At 34.1% G+C, this 24814-nt stretch overlaps 2 protein-coding genes across 12 annotated transcripts; one reads left to right on the top strand and one right to left on the bottom strand.

The window, feature by feature from the left end:
* Positions 1-4719: 4719 nt before the first annotated feature.
* LOC105768641 (uncharacterized) lies at positions 4720-19967 on the top strand. 9 transcript variants are annotated; one of them, XM_052630694.1, is made up of 9 exons: positions 4743-5745; positions 6000-6083; positions 15371-15463; positions 18238-18385; positions 18678-18767; positions 18910-18964; positions 19051-19173; positions 19490-19546; positions 19722-19967. In XM_052630694.1, the coding sequence occupies exons 1-8, from the start codon at positions 5333-5335 to the stop codon at positions 19498-19500; spliced, it is 1017 nt and encodes a 338-aa protein (XP_052486654.1). In that variant the 5' UTR covers positions 4743-5332; the 3' UTR covers positions 19501-19546; positions 19722-19967. The 9 variants fall into 9 exon arrangements, 1 of the variants encoding a protein (XP_052486654.1); XR_008195882.1 differs by lacking the exons at positions 18238-18385; positions 18678-18767; positions 19490-19546; positions 19722-19967 and adding exons at positions 14986-15112; positions 15194-15274; positions 15579-15725; positions 16020-16109 and having other exon boundaries at positions 5602-6083; positions 19051-19145; XR_008195876.1 differs by lacking the exons at positions 15371-15463; positions 18238-18385; positions 18678-18767; ... (2 more) ...; positions 19490-19546; positions 19722-19967 and adding exons at positions 6481-6575; positions 9319-11199; positions 11353-11533; positions 11721-11765; positions 13117-13203 and having other exon boundaries at positions 4721-5031.
* Positions 19968-20034: 67 nt separating this feature from the next.
* Positions 20035-24058, bottom strand: LOC105768638 (uncharacterized). 3 transcript variants are annotated; one of them, XM_052630697.1, is made up of 4 exons: positions 23799-24058; positions 23388-23707; positions 20846-22706; positions 20035-20733 (listed from the first exon to the last, which is right to left on the bottom strand). In XM_052630697.1, exon 3 carries the CDS (start codon positions 22415-22417, stop codon positions 21239-21241), a length of 1179 nt encoding a protein of 392 aa, XP_052486657.1. In that variant the 5' UTR covers positions 22418-22706; positions 23388-23707; positions 23799-24058; the 3' UTR covers positions 20035-20733; positions 20846-21238. The 3 variants fall into 3 exon arrangements, with proteins under 3 accessions (XP_052486657.1, XP_052486655.1, XP_052486656.1); XM_052630695.1 differs by having other exon boundaries at positions 20846-23707; XM_052630696.1 differs by having other exon boundaries at positions 20846-23707; positions 23905-24051.
* Positions 24059-24814: the final 756 nt, after the last annotated feature.

Raw genomic sequence — 24814 nt, 5'->3', positions numbered from 1 at the left:
CTATCGAGGGCATGAGCAACATATATAATTACTGTATTTTTAATATTCTTCCATCAAGTTCACTATAAAACAAGTCTAATTTGATTTTCTTTATTATTTTGAACTATCATGTCTATCAACTAATAATTATTTGTAGATTAAACAGAGATTAAAATTTAAAAGTTAAAAATATCTCAAAATGTACATAATACTAATGAAATAATTTTTGAATAGAAATTATTTAAATGACAATTGCTTTAAGAAAAATGGAACATCATTTTAACGCAATCATATATAAGATTCGCTTTTAGCTAATTGTCCATTTGTTGCAAATATAAGTCAAACATTACATTTTTATTTCCTTTATTAGGAGCATACATAACCAAAAGCTTCATGCTCATTGCATGTGGTCAGACAATCAAACAAGTTATTATGACAAAAACCTTAACATTTGTCTTCTCACATTTGTCCACATATCTTTGTATCATGAAGTCATACTGTTTTGTTTCTTAAAAGCTTAGACCAAAATTTTCCTTAAATTTCTCCATTTTATAAAATAATTAATCTTTTTACGTTACATCAAATAGTAAATTAATTTTTTTGTTAAAAAATTATCTATTTGTATTGTTAAAAACTAACGTGCCTACAAGAATAATTAAACAGCGACACATGGTATACTATGTTGACGTACAAAGACCATTTTTTAATGTAGAAATAGATGGAACTTTTAAGAGAACGACCAATTTGCTCTTTGATTTAATATATAAGAACTAATTTGTTCATTTTTTTAGTGAGGGAAAAAATATAATCTAACTCTTACTATAAGAAACTCCGTAGTAGAGGAAGACGAATGTATAATCTTAATCATAATTCATAGCTAAATACACCCATCAATCTGTAACATTCAGCAACTTTCTCGTCTGGTCTGTTCAAGTGTATTCTACTTGTTTACTAAATTGGCACACCCCTCTTCACCACAACACCTAAACTCAGCAGATGGAGCTCATGACCGGCCTTCCTTTTCTTATCTCTTCAAAGATTACGGCTCTCTATACCTCTTACGGTGTAAAATGTACCATTATCTAACATCCATTGTTTTTGTATTGTAATATGTGTATTGAAATTTAACCATTGTTGAGAGGAACAAAGGGAAAAAAAATCTTTGCTTTTGAAATTTAAGAAAAATTGAGTGTTTTTGAAAGAAAATGGTGAGACTTAAAAATCATAGTCGAAACATGTGCAAGCGTGAATCTAATTCCCCATCAAATTCGAAAAATGAAAATACTGGGGTTACCCCAATGGTCCTCAAGATAAAAAGGAAAGTTCAATTCTATCATAAAATCAAAGAGGATCAAACAGATTGCAAACCTTCGTAGTGTTGTATTTCGTTGAGACATTACATCAAACACTGGACCTGCCCACCTACAGGGAAGACTTCAACTAATCATAACCCCCCCAAAAAAAAAAAACTCATGTACCTCGTTTAGTGATTGCGAGTGAAAGTTTACTGTGCGAGTCAAATTCAATTATTTTAATACTTAAGAGGATCATTTCGTATATAATCAATTTAATCCATCAATCTCTTATAATAATCAAGTATTTTAATTTCAAACCGTCTAATCAAACCCACTTAATTTTGATACGTTAAGTTGTTTTTTTTAATTAAAATATTATATATTATATCTAAATAATAATATATTATTATAATATGATATTAAAACATTATATTTATCATATATTATAAATATATTTAAATAAATTAAAAATATTATATATATTAAATTGGTTGGTTGGTTTGGTTATGAATTTTAAATTTGAAAACTCGCGGATTTAACTATTCTAATCGAGATTAGTGTGAAAACAACGGTGCGTTTACATGCGATTAGTATAAAAACAGTAATGACGGTGATATTAGATATTATAGCGATACTATAGTGTGAGATAAAAAAAATAAACGGGCCACACTGAAATAAATGCCCATCCAAAGGGACCCTAACAAAATTCAATGTATCAATTAAGTTTGTTATAACTAATTTTTGTTCATCTCTATTTACATTTTATTGGAGTAGCTTACAAGGTTAATCAAGTTTTTTTTTTATCAAAAAGATAAAAAAATAAATAAATAAACTCCAACGTGAACTCAAGCACAACCAATCAAGTTTGAAGATGAATATGAAAAATTGAGTTTATTTTTTATTAGGTAAACGAGTTTAATTCAACTAGCTCAAGCGCTTTAAATTTTATTATTGATTTGACTAAAATTGGATAAAACTCACTAAATATAATACTCCACATTCGATCCGGTCATTAAATCTGAATGCGTAACGTCACATTATGTTGCCGAAACAACTCAGACTATTTGAAGTAATTTAATCAAACAATTTGACATTAATTTATAATAATCACTTACAATCACAATTATCAACATAAAAATGATGCTTCTATGTTATATAATTCTATAAATATGGTTAGAAGTTTGTGTTTGATAAAAATAATTTTTTTGATTCAAAATTCAAACTTTGTTCATAAAATTTCAACATTATGTTTTGAGACATTAATTAAAAATAATTATACATATTGATAATTAAAAGAATTCTTTTTATTTTTTAATACTAAATGAATAGTGTGTTAAAAGTCAATTTGTGCAAAAAACAAGCATTCTCAAAAATAAGAGGAGCCTTTCAATTTAAAAAAAATCAATTTAAAAAAAATAGGTCTCCATTTAATTGCCTTTTAGATCTTAAATTTGTTTTTTTTGTTAAATTCGATGAAAAAGTTTATATTTTTAAAAATTTTATTGACGTGCCATACTGTGGATTGCCAATTTGCCATATGGATGATATGTCAACATTTAATTGGTTTTTTAAATTTTAAAAAATTACAAAAATATTACAAAAACATTTTTAAAAAGCAAAATTAGTAAAATTTATTACAGTATAAATTTTAAAAATTAATTAAATGTTGATATGTTATCCACGTGTATGTCACGTAGACCTGTCCATGGGCCGGGCAATAACAAAAATACTGTATAGAAAGTAGAGAATTCGGTGAGCTATAAGCTTCTTCATCTCTTTGTATTCGTAAAATTGAGAAAAAGAGAAGTAATGATTTTTGAAATATTTGAAAATAAAAGTTTCTACATGATATTGGATTCTAGGTTTTAAGTTCAAATTCCTTCAGTTTAACTAATATATTTGGTTGTCATGCTTAGCTGCTAGGATAAAAGAGGCTCTGGCATATGGAAAAGCTAAGTTGTCGAGGACGAAAGATAACAGATGAGTTTCGTACTCCACTTTTGGGTGTTTGTTGGTTATTGTGTTGCTTGAATGTTTTTGCTTGTATTTTTGCTCTAGGTTCAGTTTGAATTCCATGGTTGTATATTATTATGGTGAATGAGAAAGTTATGTTTGCATAAAGCTGTATAAATATATGAATGCCTGGAAGTATGTTCTCTGGGTGCAAAATATGATTGTGTATTGATGATTTAACATGTGGCGTACTACATGTTATGATAGTAGGCATAATTTTATGCGTGAAATGTATGTATATAAAATGCAGAGCATGAAAGAAGTTACTTTGGCAGGTTAGTTGAAGATAGAAAAATGGCATAATGGAGGAATGGATGGATATAGGGGATTTGAGAAAGTTTGGCGGCATCGTGGTACGGTTATCTACAAGCTTTATGGAGCGACACCATGAAAATGGTTATCTACAGGCTCTATGAAGCGACACCATGAAAATGATTATCTACAGGCTTTACAGAGCAACACTTCGAAAGAGGTTTATTGAAACATCAGAGTCGAAAGTCCATGGAGAGTCATGGCATGATTCAATGAAAGACAGGTACACCTTTTAACAAAATGAAGTCCACCAGGGCAATAAACAGGAAAGTCAGTTAGGGTATATATGTGTAAACCCTTATATGACTCCCGTCACAAAGTTAGTTACAATAATTCTTGCATATAGGAATGCGGACAAGCGTGCTGATAAGAGGTACAGTCAAGATGGGAAGGCATGAGGAATATGTAAAAACGCCTTGTGCGTAGATATGTGTGGAAAAAAACAAAGATATTTTCTTCAGAGTAATTGCAAAGAAGTATTCGTTAATAAGAGTCCACCAGAGGTGATAGACAAGTCAACAGGGGTCATAAGGAAGTGAGACGGTTCTACAGAACTTATTCCTAAATGTGTCTTGGCAACAAGGTCGCCAGCAAAAAGGAAGTCCACCAGAGACCGTCTTACGCAATAAGTCAACCAATTACTATCTTATGTGGAATGTCTGCCAAATACTATCTTGAAGACAGAGATGTTCGCAAAAACCAACGAATGAAAATAGAAGTCCATTAACTGATAATCGTTAATCTTGAAATTTCAATCTTGACGTAAATGATAGTCGTTATTAACTGTGATTTTTGTAAGTAATATGTTGAAATAACAAGCTGACATGACATTACACATATGATAATTTATTTGGCACATTAGCTTTTGGAAATAATAAAAACTTAACTTAATGAATTTAACAATCATCAATTGGTGAGGATTGAAATTTTCAAATTTAAAAAGTACAAGGACCAAAGATGACCAAATTAAATTATAAGGAATAAATCAATAGCTTTTATAAAGTACAGGGACTAATATCAGAATTTAACCAAATTCATACGAGACCAAATGTATATTCTTATTTTTTATTTATAAAAGTTCTTATAAATTTTTTATGTAATGCAATAATTTAAAGGATTTGTATCTTTCTGTGCGGTGTACTGTCCTTACGGCAGCAACCACATCAGCTGTGTCAACCAGTTTCAGAATCATAATCATCTATCCCACTTCAAACATATCCGCAAAAAAAGAAATTGTGATCATGTCTTTTGAAGTGTTAGAATATTTATCAGCTCATTAAAAAAAAATCCTTGTTTTCATGGCTGATCTGATGGGAACGAAAGATTATGAAAATGGGTTGAATTTTTTGGAGGAATTAACCGAAAATGGTCATCGAATTCAAGGGGTTATTGCCCATGGTTTTCCTTTGAATCTAAGGGGTTTTCTTATTCAGTAAGTAAATCACTTAGATTTTAGTACCATCTTATCGCATCTGCGATGGCGGAGAAATTTACGATGTTGTTCTGGGCATGATTTGGCCTTAAAGTTGTTTCCTTTATTAAATATCAGTGATCTGTAACAAGGATTTAGGGGATTTTAGAAGGATTTGGTTTGTTTTCTTTGTTGGGTTGTAATAGGACCGAACTGTGTTGTTGAATCTCAGGTTTTTATCATCAAATTTAAGGAAAAAGTATGGAGACTCTTGTTGTGGTAGCGCAGCAAAGGAATCAGTACCGTAGCAGGGTGAAGCCACATGGGCCTGCCAGATTTGGGTCATCACAACCATCTAGAAATTTTAGAGGGGTTAATTGTAGGACTTTTCAATCTGGAGCAGGATTACTCCCGACCCCGTTTGAAGTATAGCTCTACTCCTTTAACCAAACGGCCATCTTCCCCTCCCTCTTCATCATCTTCCCCAAAAACGCCATCTCCTTTTGCTGATGGAACACATTCGAAAGCTACAAGGAAAAGCTCTCCTATTCCTATCAATTGCAGTAGAGCCCCTAGATATGATAAGCCCTTTAATGTGAAAATTCCTGGGGATGGTTTTCTGTACTCTGAGCTCTGGCGAATTTATGCTTTGAATTCCACATTTGTCTTTTTGCCTTTTCATCTCTGTTTTGGGGTGGTTTGTTTAGATGGGACTGTTTCGTGGTTTTTGGATCGGTTCGTATTCTTTTTGTTCTGGGCGTATGTGGCCATTGGTTTTTTGCGACTTGTGATAGTTGTCCTGTTTTTTTGGGCTGTGATAATGGTCATGGTTTTCGGGTTTCTGTTTAGTTCCTGTGGCTTGTGATACTGAGCATGTTTTCATAGTTTATTCTCTCCTCACTTTTCTTTTTTTCTAACATTTCTTTCCCTTTTATTCTCTCCTTTATTATGTCTGTCTCATTTCAAATTTTACCTCTTATATTTTTTAGGCCCGAAAGAATTCAAAGACACTATATTGTGATTTTCTCTACTGTTTCTGTTTTTGGGATTTTTGGAATCCCTTGCTTCATCAGGTATGAATCTTTTCTTCAACATTGTCTTTTCCGTTCTCTCTTTTAAGAACTATGCTTTTGTACTTGTATTTTTTGGTTTATTTTATGGCTTTTGGTTTTCAGTTTTAGAAATCAACAATAAAAAAAAGTCTGTCAATTACTTAATGGGAAGCAAAAAATCTGAAATTGTACTGGGAATTTTCTCTTTTCGTTTTTTTCATAAATATTACAATAAATTAAACTAACTAGTTGGCAATAAATGGCCAGCTTATTCCCATATTCTGTCCTATTTTTCCTTTATTTCTAACGTTCCTTTCTCCTTTTTTAGCTACTCTTTTTCCCTTCTTTACAAATATTTTCCTTCTCTCTTGTTTTTTCTTCTCTCAGCCTTTTTTCCTGTGTTTTCTTCAATCTATAGCTCTCCCATTTATTCGCTGTCTCTCTCTCTCTCTCTCGATAAAGTACCTGCTACAACAGGATATTGAAATCCCCTTCATCGGATTTTGATTTCAGGTATGATTTTCTCTTCTACTAACTTTCCTTTTTCATGTCTTTTTAAGTTTCAAACCTATGCTTATCTTTTATTTCTGCGGGTATTGTGGTTTTTATCTCTGTTTTAGTTTTCAGATTTATGCTTTTTTTTTGTGTGTGTTTTGGTTATATGTTTCGGTGTTCAGCCTTATGGAACACATCTTATATTTGTCTTTTTAAATCTTTCGATGTCGTCATTTTTTTGATAGTTTATTGTCTGTTATGTGTTTTATTGTTTTTCCCGATTGTTTGTTTCCCTTTGTATTGAAGGACATTTTCTTGCAAATCTTTGAATAACCGAATCCTATTTATGAGATTTTATAGCAAAGATATGTTTCTAATACGTATCTACCATAAAACCCTAAATGATTAACAAAAAATAAAGGGAATCGTTTTCATGTTTCTTTTATATTTTTGTCTCCTTATTTTCTCTTTTGAACAAGTAAAAACATTATATTTCAATAGTTTTCCTTTCTTTACAGAAATTCGAACTACCAATCAAGAAGTTTGGAGCTTAATATGATTTTGTTTAATATGCTATTCTAATATGCGCAAGAACACGAAATTTTGTCTAGAAATTTTGTTAAACATTTCTATTTATTTCTTAAGAAGGTGCAAGGAAGTTTCCTCAAATAACAACAATTGTATGGTCAAGGGCACAAGGCGCATTCTAGGTGCTAAAATTCTTTGATTTCTTGAGGTGCGAGGGCCAAAAAATTTAAAAAAAGAGCTTGCCTAAGTGCTGTAAGGCATATGATATCTATGCCTATCCATTTATACTCCCATGTCTTTCTTGCCTGTTCATTTATTTCTGCATGCTTGTTATTAAGTTGATCTTGCTTGGTTTTTTTATTATAGTACAAAATGTTTAATTACAAAATGTTTTTTTTATTATAGTACATCTATTTCATTTAACCAAACACAATCATACTATTATAGTTCTATTCTATTTCATTTAATCAAACAATAAAATTATTAATTACAGCTTTATTGCACTACAATTCTATCCCACTATATTAAACCAAGCATACATTTAGTTATTTTAATCTCCTGTCCGATATTTTTTCAAAAAATAAAATAAAATTCAAACCGTTTTCAAAATAAATAATATAAAAACTCTTTCTTCATTCATCTCTCTCACGTTCGGTTCTTCCTTTATTCTCTACCCTTTCCCCTTTTTTCTACTATTTTTCTCTCTCTTCCTCCTTTATTGTCCTTTCTAACAAACCGCTGCCGCTGCCTCCACACACTTTCCAGCGTCTTACCTCCGATCAGGCCAGCTTCCTTCCCATCATTCGAAATTTAAATCCTCAAATATATCTACCCAATCCATTGCTCCCCATTTCTTCGGCGATTCTCTCTCTCTCGGTCTCTTTTCAAAGTTTTCCTGTCATTCTTTTTTAGCTTTGGGTATCCACAGGCCCAAAAAACACGCTATAGTAGGAAGAGAGTTTTCGTGAGAGAGTAACCCTAATTTTTCTCTGGCGTTTCTAGTTTTTGTGATTTTTGAAATTCGCTGCTTCAACGAAGACTCATTTCAGGTGTCAATTTCTTTTTTAGTTTCAGCTCCATGCTTTTTTACTTGTATTTCAGTGGGATTTTCTTAGGGTTTTTGATTTTCAGCTTTGGAAATCTCTGTTTCGTTCCGTCTTTCTGATCTATAGATGTCGGTCTTGTTCTTCATTTTTGTTTGTTTATCGTATACTATATGTTGCTCTTTATTTTTGGATTGTTTGTTTTCCTCTGTTTAATATTATAGCTTTTGTGTTATTTTCTATTTCTTTTAAATCTTTGCTTAGCAGAATACTAATTGCCTAAACAAAAAGCGTATGTAAATTGTTTACTGCATCTGTGTTGGCTTGATTTTGGTTCTAGGAACCCAGTGGGAGTTATGACGCATGTAGAGTTTATTTGGTAGTTTTTCTGGATGGTAATAAAATGTTTTTTTAATTCGTTGTGAGTTGTGACATTCTGTTTCTTAGTTTTCTCAAAAAGTACTTTAGTTTTAAAAAAAAAAAAATCTAATTGAGATGCTTGTTGATATTGATAAGAATTGGCGGATTTCAACCGATTTGCTAATTGCAAAGGTTCTTGTCGATTTGGGTTTGATGATCATATACGGTGGACATTGTCATGATTCGTGTATGCATATATGTTTTCTTTTTCATACTGCTAGGTGCTTGCATTAGTCGGTAAGTATTGAGTACATTTTCTTTAAAATAGTTGGGATTGTTTGAGTTCTGTTGGGTATGATTTGCAAATGGATTTTGATTGGAAGTTTTAGGTAGACCCATGGTATCTCTGTATATCGGATGAATGGGAAGTTTTGTGTGATTATTGATATATCCATGTGGTGAAAATACTCTGATTTTGGTTAAAGATAGAATTATATTCATCTGTGTTACCTAGCCTTACATGAAGGGAAACTGAGTTGTAATCTTTTAAGTGAATAGGTTCTAGTCGCAACCTTTAGATTAACATAATTTTAATTTGCTTATTGGTTGATGGTTTTATGAGATTGATAAAAAGATGTGTTGGATATATTCTCTAATGATGTCATAACCAATTTCTTCTTCATTTATTGTCTTAGTTGATTTCTCGATGCATGCTGGTTCTGAATAATTTTTTTTTCTTTTGATTTTTCTGTTTTGGGTTATTTTTTTCCAAGCCTGAAAAATGTATTGGATTTTCAATTCAAGTTTCTTTTTCTGATTTGTTTTCTCAGATGGAAGAACTCAAATCAAACCTAGTTCTTCTTTACTAAAAAAATGTTGATAAGAAGATTAAAAACCCTGCTTAAACCCTTGTCTGATCCTCACCTCCGTCTCATAGCCACCGAGTCAACTCAAAATCAACTCAGCAACCCAGCTAACTGTCTCAACCCCATAACTCCAATCAACCAACTGACTCTTCTGAAAGTCTGTACCATCCTCTACCAACAGCAAAACTCATCTGACTCACGCCTCCACTCATCCCTCTCTTCTTACAATCCTTCTTTCAACCCTGAATTCTTCCTTCAAGTTTGCAACACTTTCCCATACTCCTGGCGCCCCGTCTACCGATTCTTCCTCTACACCCAAAATGTCCCTCACTTCACTCACAACTCCGTCACCTTCAACAAAATGTTGGATGTCGTTGGAAAATCCAAAAACATTGACCTTTTTTGGGAAACTTGTCAGGAGATGGGAAAACTTGGTTTGGTCAATGATAAGACATTTAGGATAGCTTTAAAGACCCTAGCATTAGCTAGGGAGTTGAAGAAATGTGTGGGTTTTTTCCATTTGATGAATGGGTTTGGGGTTGGATACAAGTCGGAGACTTTTAATACAGTGGTGGAAAGTTTATGCAAGGATAAGCTTGTGGAAGAGGCAAAGTTTGTTACTTTCAAGTTGAAAGAGTGTGTTGAGCCAAATGGGGTTACTTATAAGTGGTTGATATGGGGGTTTTGTGATTTGGGTAATTTGATTGAGGCCTCAAAAATTTGGAATCTGATGGTGGATGAAGGGTTTGAGCCTGATGTTGAGGTTGTGGAGACAATGATGGAGGCACTTTTTAAGACTAATAAATATGATGAAGCAATGAAGGTTTTCCAAATGATGAGAGTTAAGAGAATGCATGATTTGGAGCTTTCAAGTTATAGGCTTGTGATCAAGTGGATGTGTAAGAGAGGCAAGATCGAGCAAGCCAATGGGATGTTTGAAGAAATGTGCCAAAGAGGGATCCAAGCTGATAATTTGACCTTGGCTTCGATTATTTACGGGCTTTTAGCAAGAGGGAGGATTAGAGAGGCTTATAGGATTGTGGAAGGAATTGAGAATCCGGATATCAGCATTTACCATGGACTAATAAAGGGGCTTTTGAGGTTGAGGAAGGCAGGGGAGGCAACACAAGTGTTTAGAGAGATGATAAAGAGAGGGTGTGAGCCTATAATGCATACATATATCATGTTACTGCAAGGTCATTTGGGGAAGAAAGGGAGGAAAGGACATGATCCATTGGTGAATTTTGACTCAATATTTGTTGGGGGCTTGATTAAGGCTGGAAAGACAGTAGAGGCTACCAAGTATGTGGAGAGAACAATGAAAAGAGGAATGGAAGTGCCTAGATTTGATTACAATAAATTTTTACATTACTACTCAAATGAGGAAGGTGTAATGATGTTTGAGGAGGTTGGCAAGAAATTAAGGGAAGTGGGGTTATTTGATTTGGCTGATATATTGGAGAGATATGGCCAGAAAATGGCAACTAGGGATAGGAGGAGAGAGAGGGCAGTCGATCCATGAGAAGAACCTTGAAAAACTGAAAAGTTGTAGCCGAAATACATACCTTTTGGTTGAAGTTGCTAATTATATTGAAACCCAATTATGGTACAAGACTACAACATATTGTCCTTGTGTATGTTGGACCTGCAAGAGTCATCAAACTTTGAAGCAAAGACTTAGTAGAGGTGTATCACATTTCCCCTTTGCTATATCACTAAGACTATGCTTTCCAACTTTCGGTGGGGCTCCTGGTATCTCTTTTCAAGCTTTGGCTACAACCAATCTTGCACCTTGTTCAGTAGCCAAATATCGGACCTCTTGAGGCTCCAGACTCTATGCTGTCGGTACGTAGTTCATTCTCTTGAAAATATCGTCATCAGACTTATTAACCTTTGAAAAATGCTAGCTAATAACCTGTATGCTTAGTGTTAGGTTCTTGTGTTCTATGAATCATATATATTTTGAATTATTTTCATATTTTTTTATATATTTTGCAGGCAACGGAAGAGGAAAAGTTAACACTATACTATAAGCTCTCAGCCATATGATGTTATGCTTCCCACCAAAAACCAACTAGCAATAGGTGGACGGTCTTGAAGTTTCAGATAAGACCACTGGAAATCCAACTTAATCCATTTAGACTACACCACACAATAGATGCCAATGCATGGTTGTAAGGTCTGTCTTGAGAAGTCTGTTCTGCATGTTACAAGATAAAATCTTTTAACTTGTTCATTAGCATACTTGTATCTTGATAATATGTAAAGATTCACCTATTATGGCATAGGAAAACTTCTTCATGTTCTCAACTTTTCATGAACCATATAGGATTTGATCTTTTCTCACTCTTAGCCATCCACCACAGGGACAAGCAACACGGATGATGGACCCTTCAAGGACTCCAGGATTGGTATGCTCTTAGCCTTCAGTGCATGAAGCTCCTGTGACGATCTTTGTTTTTCTTTTCTGGAACTTTTCTGTTAATGACTGTAACCGAGTGGTAACAGTATCGTCTTTTCGCCTTTATCTGATGAACTGCTGAATGTTAAAGAATTCTTTTTCTTTGATATCCTCTATTGTTTAGCATTTGAAATGACATTTTAGTTGAGCTTTGGTAGGTCTGATTTTCTTCTCATTTGTTTTCCTGACTAGTTAGTCTTTTCCCATTTGCAAAGAAATGAGATTGAAGGTTTCATTCCTACTATCCAAACCCACCAACACCCTCATTCCACCCCCTTTTCTTTTTTTGCAATCAAAAGATTTTCATTTTATTCCTTCATACAAGTTTACCCCTTTTATATGTTACATGTCATGTTGATCTATAATCATATCCATTATTTGGCGGAGAAATTTACGATGTTGTTCTGGGCATGATTTGGCCTCAAAGTTGTGTCCTTTATTAAATTTCAGTGATCTGTAACAAGGATTTAGGGGATTTTAGAAGGATTTGGTTTGTTTTCTTTGTTGGGTTGTAATAGGACCGAACTGTGTTGTTGAATCTCTGGTTTTTATCATCAAATTTAAGGAAAAAGTATGGAGACTCTTGTTGTGGTAGCGCAGCAAAGGAATCAGTACTGTAGCAGGGTGAAGCCACGTGGGCCTGCCAGATTTGGGTCATCACAACCATCTAGAAATTTTAGAGGGGTTAATTGTAGTACTTTTCAATCTGGAGCAGGATTGCTCCCGACCCCGTTTGAAGTATAGCTCTACTCCTTTAACCAAACGGCCATCTTCCCCTCCCTCTTCATCATCTTCCCCAAAAACGCCATCTCCTTTTGCTGATGGAACACATTCGAAAGCTACAAGGAAAAGCTCTCCTATTCCTATCAATTGCAGTAGAGCCCCTAGAAATGATAAGCCGTTTAATGTGGAAATTCCTGGGGATGGTTTTCTGTACTCTGAGCTCTGGCGAATTTATGCTTTGAATTCCACATTTGTCTTTTTGCCTTTTCATCTCTGTTTTGGGGTGGTTTGTTTAGATGGGACTGTTTCGTGGTTTTTGGATCGGTTCGTATTCTTTTTGTTCTGGGCCTATGTGGCCATTGGTTTTTTGCGACTTGTGATAGTTGTCCTGTTTTTTTGGGCTGTGATAATGGTCATGGTTTTCGGGTTTCTGTTTAGTTCCTGTGGCTTGTGATACTGAGCATGTTTTCATAGTTTATTCTCTCCTCATTTTCCTTTTTTTCTAACATTTCTTTCCCTTTTATTCTCTCCTTTGTTATGTCTGTCTCATTTCAAATTTTACCTCTTATATTTTTTAGGCCCGAAAGAAGAATTCAAAGACACTATATTGTGATTTTCTCTACTGTTTCTGTTTTTGGGATTTTTGGAATCCCTTGCTTCATCAGGTATGAATCTTTTCTTCAACATTGTCTTTTCCGTTCTCTCTCTTAAGAACTATGCTTTTGTACTTGTATTTTTTGGTTTATTTTATGGCTTTTGGTTTTCAGTTTTAGAAATCAACAATAAAAAAAAGTCTGTCAATTACTTAATGGGAAGCAAAAAATCTGAAATTGTACTGGGAATTTTCTCTTTTCGTTTTTTTCATAAATATTACAATAAATTAAACTAACCAGTTGGCCATAAATGACCAGCTTATTCCCATATTCTGTCCTATTTTTCCTTTATTTCTAACGTTCCTTTCTCCTTTTTTAGCTACTCTTTTTCCCTTCTTTACAAATAATTTCCTTCTCTCTTGTTTTTTCTTCTCTCAGCCTTTTTTCCTGTGTTTTCTTCAATCTATAGCTCTCCCATTTATTCTCCGTCTCTCTCTCTCTCTCTCTCTCTCTCTCTCTCTCTCTCTCTCTCTCGATATGCTTTCAATTTTTTCCTCAAATTTTTTAGTTTCGGGTAACCAAATTTCGGGCTTTTTTTGCTGTTTCTATTTTTTGTAATTTTCGAAACCCCCTACATCATCGGAAATTGATTTCAGGTATGAATATAATTAAACTGTCTCTTTCCTCTTGTTATATAAAGTTTAATTAGCATTAATTTCTTTCTGGGTAAGATGTCTGAGACTTAATTTGTAAACATAAATAACAGTTTCTTTCTTTTTATAAACAGAAAACCGAACTCATTTGAATTCCAGAAATCTTATTTTCTGGATGCCAATGCCTTGACTATTTAATTACTTTGAATATAGAGTAGTTCCAAAACTCAATTTTGATACCGAACTTGTTAGCTTGGTCATGGAAGTACTCCGATTTCCACTTTATTCTCTCCGATTCCCATTTTTTTCTAACGTTTTTTTTCCTTCTGTGTCTGTTAATTTCCCCAACACAATAGTAGTCATGTTTTAATTACCATAAATGTTACTGTTGCCATCAAACTAATTTTATTTGGACATCATGCTTTGGATATTTCTGTTTTGTCGTAAAGAATTTTTTATCCGGTACAGATTTTTAACTCTTGCTGTAGTTAATTTTCTTTCTTATTCTGCTCCGGCTTTATCCCTGTCATATACCGTCTCGGAATAAGTTATTCCCAGGATATCTTGCATTTTTTTTATTCCGGTTCACAATTTTTAGCTTCCGGTTTAAGTGTTTTAGTGGTTGGTTTAGGTTTTTTTTATTGTCTGGACCGGGCTACCTATCATACTTCCCATTCTACGAATATCCCGGTTCGGGTTTTGGTTTCGGGTTTAGGGTTACGATTTTCGTATTTGGGGTTCCGGGTTGAGAGTTTGGATAGAAATATTAGATCATTTAGGATACGGGCAGAGCTTGTGTTTAAACATTCAAAGCTCCGATTTGACCCAGTTTGATTTTAAATTTATAATATTTTATATTATGTTATTTTATATATTATATAATTTATAACACGAATTTTAATCTAAATATTAAAATAATTTTATAATTATATAAAAAAATAATAAACAAAAAATATATAAATTATTAAATATTAAATTAAAATAATGTAAAATTAATATGGGTGAATTTAAAATGATTTGGATTAATTTTTTTTGCAAATATGAATAAGTACAATTTTAAGATAAAATATATTAATATAATTGATGCATCAACATCTCTATTGCGCTTAAAGTCTATAAACCTAAAGAAAATTGGGAAAATTACCCAAAAGGGAAAAATACTTTTTAACATTTTTATGGAACACTGTATTAACCAGAAAAGATTGTGGGAAGAGCCACGTGTAGCAAAAAGACCATTGCTCGCGAGCGCAGCGCACCGTATCCACGTTTCCTGCCGCCATTGTTACCCATCTTCAAGCTTGGCATACCATCAAACTACCCTATATGTGGTTTAGTCTCACTAACGGTAGCATTCGAATTTTACGCTGTTGTGTTACGCGTCGTCCAACTATCCCCTCTCAACTTTCCAGGTTCCCTGCTCTACATCTCCTGGAGAACAGTCCTCAATAACACTATGTCCTCTTTTCTTCTTTCGCTCATTCAAATAGAAGGTAATTTTCAAATTTAAGCGCAAATTCATATCAATAATCTAATTTTTATTCATTTTGAATAAAATTTTCTCTTATTTTTTTTGGTGAATTTGGCAGTGGAGGCAGAGGTCAAGATATGAAATATGATCGAGAAAGCTCCGGAGGCCGTGGCGGCAGCAAGGACAAAATTGATGCTCTTGGTCGACTCTTGTAAGCAGCGTTGGAAATTAAAACATTTTATCAATTCTTTTTATTTATTTATTTTATATATGATTAAATTGATTTTATTCATTATTGTTTTTTTTTTTGGTTTAATCTCTTTTAGGACACGAATTTTGCGACATATGGCTACTGAACTGAATTTGAATATGCAAGTGATGGTTATGTCAAAGTTGAAGATTTGCTGAAGCTGAATATGAGAACATTTGCTAATATCCCTTTAAGGTCACAAACTGTTGATGATATTAAAGAGGTAGAATTTGTAACATCATTTCTTGTCTTTGTTCACTGTTTAATCTTGAGAATCCTTTCCTATTTTGATTGAAATTTTCTATCATTGCAGTATGCAACTTTTGTAGTTAAAATTGATGAAAATGGCTTCTATAAATACTATTTGTCGTTTTCTTATAAGTGATCTTTGAGCTGTTACCAGTAGTAATTTAGATTCTTGGTCTCCAAAATGTTGGTGTATAAACAATCATGAGAAGGAAAATGTTCGTTTTGCAGCCAAAAGAAATTTCATGGTTTTTATGTTTATTGATTGTAGGCTGTCAGAAAAGATAATAAGCAACGGTTTAGCCTTCTTGAGGAAAATGGGGAGCTTCTGATACGTGCAAACCAAGGCCATACCGTCATGGTGATGAATCTTTCTTAAAAATTTATCAATTTCTTCATGCTTTATCTGAATTTTCACCTTAGATTATTTTTAGTTGTTGTTTTGAGCATCTTTATTTATGTCTATGCACTTCTAAGGAAGATATTGTATGTCACGTTGGCAGACAGTTGAGTCCGAAAGATTATTGAAACAAATCCTTTCAGCTGATGAAGTGCAATGTAAGAACATCATGTCTCTTAGATTTATGGACTTTCTTTATGCCTTTTATTTTGCATAATCCTCTTGATTTTCCCTGAGATGATAGTTTGCGTACATGGAACCTATAAGAGGAATTTGGAATCAATTTTGGAGTCGGGTTTGAAGCGCATGAAAAGATTGCATGTTCACTTCTCAAGTGGCTTGCCGACTGACGGTGAAGTGATAAGTGGTGAGATATCATGAAATTTCTCTTTACTGGTCCTCTGAACTTTGACATATGAACTCCTTCATTTTACTCTCTATTTTTAATATGCCAGCACTGTATACGTGACAAACTGCTTAGGGGTGTTATTATGCTTGTTATCTGCATTTCACCATAGGATTCATGCTAAAGATTATGAAAGGGGATTACTAAGATGCCGATATATAACGTGAATTTTAAGCGATAATGGGAAATGACAAGCACTAATCGGCATAAATTGAGTTTTAGTGAATCTAAAAGCTGTAGAGGGCTTATGATGATTTGTGTCTTTTACCCTCTTCAGGTATGAGATGAGATGTTAACGTTTTGATCTATCTTGATGTTAGAAAAGCTTTGGAAGGTAAGCATGCTTGCTTCTTTCAAGTTTCAGTCCGGTGATGATTCTATGAACCAAAGCAATAACTGCAAGTCATCTTTCTCACTTTTCTTTAGAGTTGTGGCGGAACATATATTGATCTGTTCTTGCCAAACTACGGTTCTTAAGTTGTCTTCGCTTGTTTTCTTGATGACTGCAGAAGGCATGAAGCTTTACATTTCAGACAACAAAGTGATATTGACTGAGGGTTTTGATGGGTGGTACCTGTCAAGTGCTTTGAGAAAATAGAATCATGGCCAGACAGAAAACCTATACCTTTCTCAAATGTTTAAAATTGGATGATGAAATGATCAGCTTTTTTTTTTTTTTTCACTTTCTTTTAAACCTGTGTGATGATAAATTTGTATTGGATCTTATAAAAGATGTTCATTTTGTTTGATATTACATCCTTGTCATCCATTTCTCTCCAACTTTTCATGCTATTTAAGGTCGTGACTTGTTTTTGTTCTAATTGTGTTTTAAGGTATTATGATCGTGTTGTGTTTTTGTTTCATAATTGCGTTTGAGGTATTCATGTTAATAACTGGATTTATATAAGTTTTGATTTGTTGAGGGTGTTGATGTTTTGCTTTAGATAGTTTTTGGTTCTTGGTGTTCATATCCTTTTTCAAATTTAAGCTTATTACAGTGATCTCTGAAGATGAAATTTACCTTCTGCAATTTGTAGATCCGTATCATGTTTGAGTTTTATGGAACACTGTATTAACCAGAAAAGATTGTGGGAAGAGCCACGTGTAGCAAAAAGACCATTGCTCGCGAGCGCAGCGCACCGTATCCACGTTTCCTGCCGCCATTGTTACCCATCTTCAAGCTTGGCATACCATCAAACTACCCTATATGTGGTTTAGTCTCACTAACGGTAGCATTCGAATTTTACGCTGTTGTGTTACGCGTCGTCCAACTATCCCCTCTCAACTTTCCAGGTTCCCTGCTCTACATCTCCTGGAGAACAGTCCTCAATAACACTATGTCCTCTTTTTCTTCTTTCGCTCATTCAAATAGAAGGTAATTTTCAAATTTAAGCGCAAATTCATATCAATAATCTAATTTTTATTCATTTTGAATAAAATTTTCTCTTATTTTTTTTGGTGAATTTGGCAGTGGAGGCAGAGGTCAAGATATGAAATATGATCGAGAAAGCTCCGGAGGCCGTGGCGGCAGCAAGGACAAAATTGATGCTCTTGGTCGACTCTTGTAAGCAGCGTTGGAAATTAAAACATTCTATCAATTCTTTTTATTTATTTATTTTATATATGATTAAATTGATTTTATTCATTATTGTTTTTTTTTTTTTTTGGTTTAATCTCTTTTAGGACACGAATTTTGCGACATATGGCTACTGAACTGAATTTGAATATGCGAAGTGATGGTTATGTCAAAGTTGAAGATTTGCTGAAGCTGAATATGAGAACATTTGCTAATATCCCTTTAAGGTCACAAACTGTTGATGATATTAAAGAGGTAGAATTTGTAACATCATTTCTTGTCTTTGTTCACTGTTTAATCTTGAGAATCCTTTCCTATTTTGATTGAAATTTTCTATCATTGCAGTATGCAACTTTTGTAGTTAAAATTGATGAAAATGGCTTCTATAAATACTATTTGTCGTTTTCTTATAAGTGATCTTTGAGCTGTTACCAGTAGTAATTTAGATTCTTGGTCTCCAAAATGTTGGTGTATAAACAATCATGAGAAGGAAAATGTTCGTTTGCAGCCAAAAGAAATTTCATGGTTTTATGTTTATTGATTGTAGGCTGTCAGAAAAGATAATAAGCAACGGTTTAGCCTTCTTGAGGAAAATGGGGAGCTTCTGATACGTGCAAACCAAGGCCATACCGTCATGGTGATGAATCTTTCTTAAAAATTTATCAATTTCTTCATGCTTTATCTGAATTTTCACCTTAGATTATTTTTAGTTGTTGTTTTGAGCATCTTTATTTATGTCTATGCACTTCTAAGGAAGATATTGTATGTCACGTTGGCAGACAGTTGAGTCCGAAAGATTATTGAAACAAATCCTTTCAGCTGATGAAGTGCAATGTAAGAACATCATGTCTCTTAGATTTATGGACTTTCTTTATGCCTTTTATTTTGCATAATCCTCTTGATTTTCCCTGAGATGATAGTTTGCGTACATGGAACCTATAAGAGGAATTTGGAATCAATTTTGGAGTCGGGTTTGAAGCGCATGAAAAGATTGCATGTTCACTTCTCAAGTGGCTTGCCGACTGACGGTGAAGTGATAAGTGGTGAGATATCATGAAATTTCTCTTTACTGGTCCTCTGAACTTTGACATATGAACTCCTTCATTTTACTCTCTATTTTTAATATGCCAGCACTGTATACGTGACAAACTGCTTAGGGGTGTTATTATGCTTGTTATCTGCATTTCACCATAGGATTCATGCTAAAGATTATGAAAGGGGATTACTAAGATGCCGATATATAACGTGAATTTTAAGCGATAATGGGAAATGACAAGCACTAATCGGCATAAATTGAGTTTTAGTGAATCTAAAAGCTGTAGAGGGCTTATGATGATTTGTGTCTTTTACCCTCTTCAGGTATGAGATGAGATGTTAACGTTTTGATCTATCTTGATGTTAGAAAAGCTTTGGAAGGTAAGCATGCTTGCTTCTTTCAAGTTTCAGTCCGGTGATGATTCTATGAACCAAAGCAATAACTGCAAGTCATCTTTCTCACTTTTCTTTAGAGTTGTGGCGGAACATATATTGATCTGTTCTTGCCAAACTACGGTTCTTAAGTTGTCTTCGCTTGTTTTCTTGATGACTGCAGAAGGCATGAAGCTTTACATTTCAGACAACAAAGTGATATTGACTGAGGGTTTTGATGGGGTGGTACCTGTCAAGTGCTTTGAGAAAATAGAATCATGGCCAGACAGAAAACCTATACCTTTCTCAAATGTTTAAAATTGGATGATGAAATGATCAGCTTTTTTTTTTTTTTTCACTTTCTTTTAAACCTGTGTGATGATAAATTTGTATTGGATCTTATAAAAGATGTTCATTTTGTTTGATATTACATCCTTGTCATCCATTTCTCTCCAACTTTTCATGCTATTTAAGGTCGTGACTTGTTTTTGTTCTAATTGTGTTTTAAGGTATTATGATCGTGTTGTGTTTTTGTTTCATAATTGCGTTTGAGGTATTCATGTTAATAACTGGATTTATATAAGTTTTGATTTGTTGAGGGTGTTGATGTTTTGCTTTAGATAGTTTTTGGTTCTTGGTGTTCATATCCTTTTTCAAATTTAAGCTTATTACAGTGATCTCTGAAGATGAAATTTACCTTCTGCAATTTGTAGATCCGTGTCATGTTTGAGTTTTTGTTTGACATATTTAAGTATTCATATCATATATTTTTATTGTGTTCATATTCAAAATTTTCAGCTGCACTACATTCATCTCACATCATTAAATTTACATTTTACCATTTCCGTATCCATATTATGATCGGTTTTATATAATTACATAAAATTTTGTGTCCATAATTTAAATTTTAAATCACATATTTTTTCATGTTTTCATTTTTTTATATCAAGTCCAAACTTCCATTTTTCTTAATTTAGTAAAAGAGTTCTGACAATATAAAAGGGAATGTACATGTAGCAAGTTTTACTTTTGCATCTGCACATGTAGCAGGAGTATCTGCAGTGGTTGATGTACGCTCCTCTACACCAAGCCAAATAGCTATTAATATGGATGCCTCACAAGGAAACAGTCCACAGCAGGACACTCACTACCTTCTAAATTTTCCTCCATATGCTCAACTTTCTGGGCAGGGACCACTGAACCACAACAGATACAATTTAGTTACCCATTTTAATTATAAATAAATAAAAAGTTAAATAGTAAGTACTTCAAGTTTAATTAAGACATCAATAACGGAAGAAGCATTACTTTCCCAATCAGGTTTTCGCTTCTCTTTGTCACTGACTTGACTACGAACATCAGCCTCAACATCCTTCTCGGCCTTTACTACATTACAAGTTTCCATCATATCATTAGAACTGGTAGGCGATGCTTTTTTATCTGTTCCGTTGGTAGAATGTCCAACAATAGCTGGTGACTTCTCAGGAGTATGTGAACCTCTGTCCATACCTTCAGTGACATCTGTTTTGCACTCAACATCAACTTCCATGGCATGGAGGGTGCAATGAAGATCCTTCAACCACTTCTTTCTGAAGGTTTACATCCAGATCAGAAACCTTATCTTCATTTGCCCTCATCAATAGCACCAGCCTTTTTCTCCAGATGTTCTTTGGTAGATCAATAATTGATGAAGTTAACTGCTCATTCAGCTCCACTCCAGATGTTTCTTGAGAGGGAACAATCTGCATTTTTAGTCCATGATTTACCAGCAACAACACTCTGCTTCAGATGCTCATCATATACACATTCAACAGAGAAGTTTCGATCTTGAACAACCTCATACCCAACAGAAGGTTCTTGTGTTGTATCATTGCCCATGGAAGAGTGCTCAACAACAGGGGCATTTCTTTGTGGAGAATCAATTGCGGAAGCCACATCCGACTTAGGAATCTCTCCAGCAGCCACACAAGCAAGCAAATTCATTCCAGCACCATCCGCAACTGGCATGCATGCATTTGCTTTAGTGTACTTAACAAAACTATCAATTAGAGTATTTATGGACTTCAAAGAAGCCCTCTGCATCTGCCTTGATTTAATTTCATTTCCAGAAGATGAGGAAGCAACTTTTGTGACTTCGGTTATTTTCTTAAGATCTTCTCCGGTTCTACGGTATTCTTCATCAGGAACAGCTGCGGGTGAACTCTCTCCCTCATCAGACCCAGTCAGCAGATCTTTTACACCATTGCTCTGCCAGGATTCATTATTTACATTAGTCACAACATTTTCCTGGTAAGTACCACTCTTCCCCTTCATGTTTTGTTTGAATTGTTCCTGCTTCTCTGAAAGCACAGGAGAAGAAGCTCTGCTGTTTGTAACCAATTGATCTTCAAGAAATCCTCCACTGACACTTTGTGCTGGACCTCTACCTCGATTTGGGATTTTAACAATGAACTTATTACCATTACCCTCAGCGATAGGAGCATCCACCGCCTTTTCACATGTTAAACTGGACTGTGGTACTTTTCCAGGAGCAGAATTTCTGTGCAAAGAAGAATTGTTGCATGGTCCGGTTTCCCTTTGAACCCCCAATGGCCCTGGCAAACCATTAATGAATTTCCGGTGCCGTGATGAGCTACCTGAGATCTTAGTCACAGTTCCTGAACCAGCTGCAGAACTTCTTGCATCCTCCTTTACTGGAATTTCCCCCATCTTCGCATGATCACTTGAACATGACAGAGTATTGTTGTGGGATTCACTAGAACTGTTGATTTTCTCATCCCTTGTGGTTGTTTGAGGATCAGAGGTGCCAACAATAGTAGCATTTCGCGCCTTTGTTCTGGCTGAAGCAGGCAATGTTGATGCCTTCATAGGTACCGGCATTGCAGAAGCAGACTTGGTAGCAGTCCCTCCTTGAACAAGCTTAAGAAAACCAGTTTTAGTTGCAGAGAATTGTGTTAGTGAACTCTTCACTGCAACCTCAGAAGGTCTATAGTGCTTGATTCAACATTTAGCAAGATCAGACCAGGGAACAGACTGATTTGGACCGTATTTAGCATCCAACTCAACCTGAACTCTTTTTTTCCATGTATCAACTAAACTCCTTGCTTTCTTCTGTATTTCAACATTTCTATGAGTACGCAAAAGATTCACAGGCTACACATCTGCAGAACTGTAAGATTTACTGGTAGCTTATCAAGTGCTTGGAGTAAGGTTAAAAGAAGCCCAGTATACCCCGACCAAAAAACACAGAAAACTACAAAAGTTAGGCGGAACACAAGCCCAAACGATAAAATCCCAATAACCCAATCCACAACAGTTTTTTACTAAGCAAAAAATAAAAAGAAATAGATTGTAAGATAATAGCTAAAATAGTAAACAGAGGGAAACACAAAATTCAAAAATAAAAAAACGTATATTAAACTATAAACAAACAAAAATAACAACCACACCGAGATCTATAGGCTCGAAACACACAACAAACAGTGAATTGTAAAGCAGAAAACAAAAATCCTAAAAAAAAAAATAAACACTGAAATAAGAGTAAAAAAGCGTAGATTTGAATCTAAAACAAAAATGATAAGGCGAAAGAAAATTTTGAACTTAAGATTCATAATAAAATATTGAAATCAATCTTAATTATGTGACATGTATAATACAAAAACAATTAAATACTATCAAAAGAAAACCGGATATAAAAACAACGCAAACCCATTGCAAAATAACCCAACCCAAAACACTAAAAAATAAAAACAAAACTAAATCCGTGGCCCGAGCAAAAAAATGGATCACAAACCAGTATCCAAAAAGAGAACACAAAGATTTAGAGACTTCCACAATCGAAGCAACTTACAGTGCATTTGCAAATAGGGTCAGACAGCTTTCCGTCATTTCATAGAACCTCCAAACGGGATAAAAGACCAAAATCTAGGCAGAACAGAAGGCCATAAACTAAGCAGGGCACAGGCCCAAACGCCGAAACAAAAGCCCAAAAAGAGAAACGGAAACAGTATTTTGCGAAGAAAAAAATAGGACATAGAAAGTAGACGGAAACAAACAATACAAAAAACAAAGATCATATAGTACAAGATAAACATCCAAAAAGTACCACTCCAAGATCCATAATTTCAACGGAACGTAATAGCGACTCTTTGAATCAGAAAACCGGAAACCCTGGCAAAAGTCCACTGAAAATATTAGTATAAAGAAGCATATATTTGAATCTAAAAACAGAGATGAAAAGGAAAGAAACAAAGTTAAATACATATTCATCCTTGAAATCAATCTCCAATGAATTAGGGAATTTCAAAAATCACAAATAACAGAAACGGCAAACAAAACTTAGGGTTTCTCTCACGAAAAGTCTCTACCTAGTTTACCATATTTGTGTGTGTGAAGAAAGAAAGGACAAGAAAGGAGGCTGGGAGAAAGAAAACAGGAGAGAAGCAACCTATTTTAGTGGAAGGACGCGCTATTCTCTCAAAAAATAGAATGTTTTCACTTGTCGAAATAGTACCTGGCATTTCTATAAAGAACAGAAAATTGTTCAAATAAATTTATATGCATTATTTAAATCGCTGCAAAATAATTAATTAAAATATTTCTAAAGATATTCTTATAAAAAATGTTTCGATTATTGTAAAATTTATTGAAAAAACAATAATTAAAAGTAGTATGTTTTCTTTTTCATATATTATTTTGTCATGTATCTGTTTTTTTTAGACAGCTATTTTTTTTAATTTAGGTCATCCTATTTAGAAAAAAAAACTTTTATTAAAAAAACCTAAAAAAATTAGGGAAAAATACTAAAAAAGCCCTAATTTTTTAAAATTTACCGAAATGGGCCCGATATTTTATTATTTACCGGAATAGGCCATTTTCCCGGAAATCGTGTCCACGTCAACGCGATGTCAGGGGACGTGTCAGCAAATCGCGTCCACGTCAGCGCATTTTGCTTACGTGGACACAAATCGCGCCTACGAGGACGCGATTTTCTGACACATCAGCAAAACGCGCTGACGTCCACGCGATTTGCTGACACGTCCCCTGACATCGTGCTGACGTAGATGCGATTTTGGGGCCCATTCCGGTAAATAATAAAATACCGGGCCTATTTCGGTAAATTTTAAAAAAATAGGGCTTTTATGTGTCTTTTTTTTGGTATTTTGCCCCTAATAATACATATTAATGTATTACTGTAATATGTAGCTCAAATTATGTATTGTAGTTAATATTCATAATATTGTAGCTCAAATTGTCAATCCGTCTATACTATTGTAC

This window comes from Gossypium raimondii, chromosome 5, assembly GCF_025698545.1.
Source record: "Gossypium raimondii isolate GPD5lz chromosome 5, ASM2569854v1, whole genome shotgun sequence".
Lineage (NCBI taxonomy): Eukaryota > Viridiplantae > Streptophyta > Magnoliopsida > Malvales > Malvaceae > Gossypium > Gossypium raimondii.
This window is presented reverse-complemented; position numbering and strand designations above follow the sequence as displayed.

Coding starts and splice junctions, on each gene's coding strand:
- LOC105768641 (XM_052630694.1), top strand. CDS start 5,333: ATGGGCCTGCCAGATTTGGGTCATCACAACCATCTAGAAATTTTAGAG. Junction 5,746..5,999: donor GTTTCGTGGTTTTTGGATCG/GTTCGTATTCTT, acceptor TATATTTTTTAG/GCCCGAAAGAATTCAAAGAC. Junction 18,386..18,677: donor CTGTTGATGATATTAAAGAG/GTAGAATTTGTA, acceptor TATTGATTGTAG/GCTGTCAGAAAAGATAATAA.
- LOC105768638 (XM_052630695.1), bottom strand. CDS start 22,417: ATGCCGGTACCTATGAAGGCATCAACATTGCCTGCTTCAGCCAGAACA.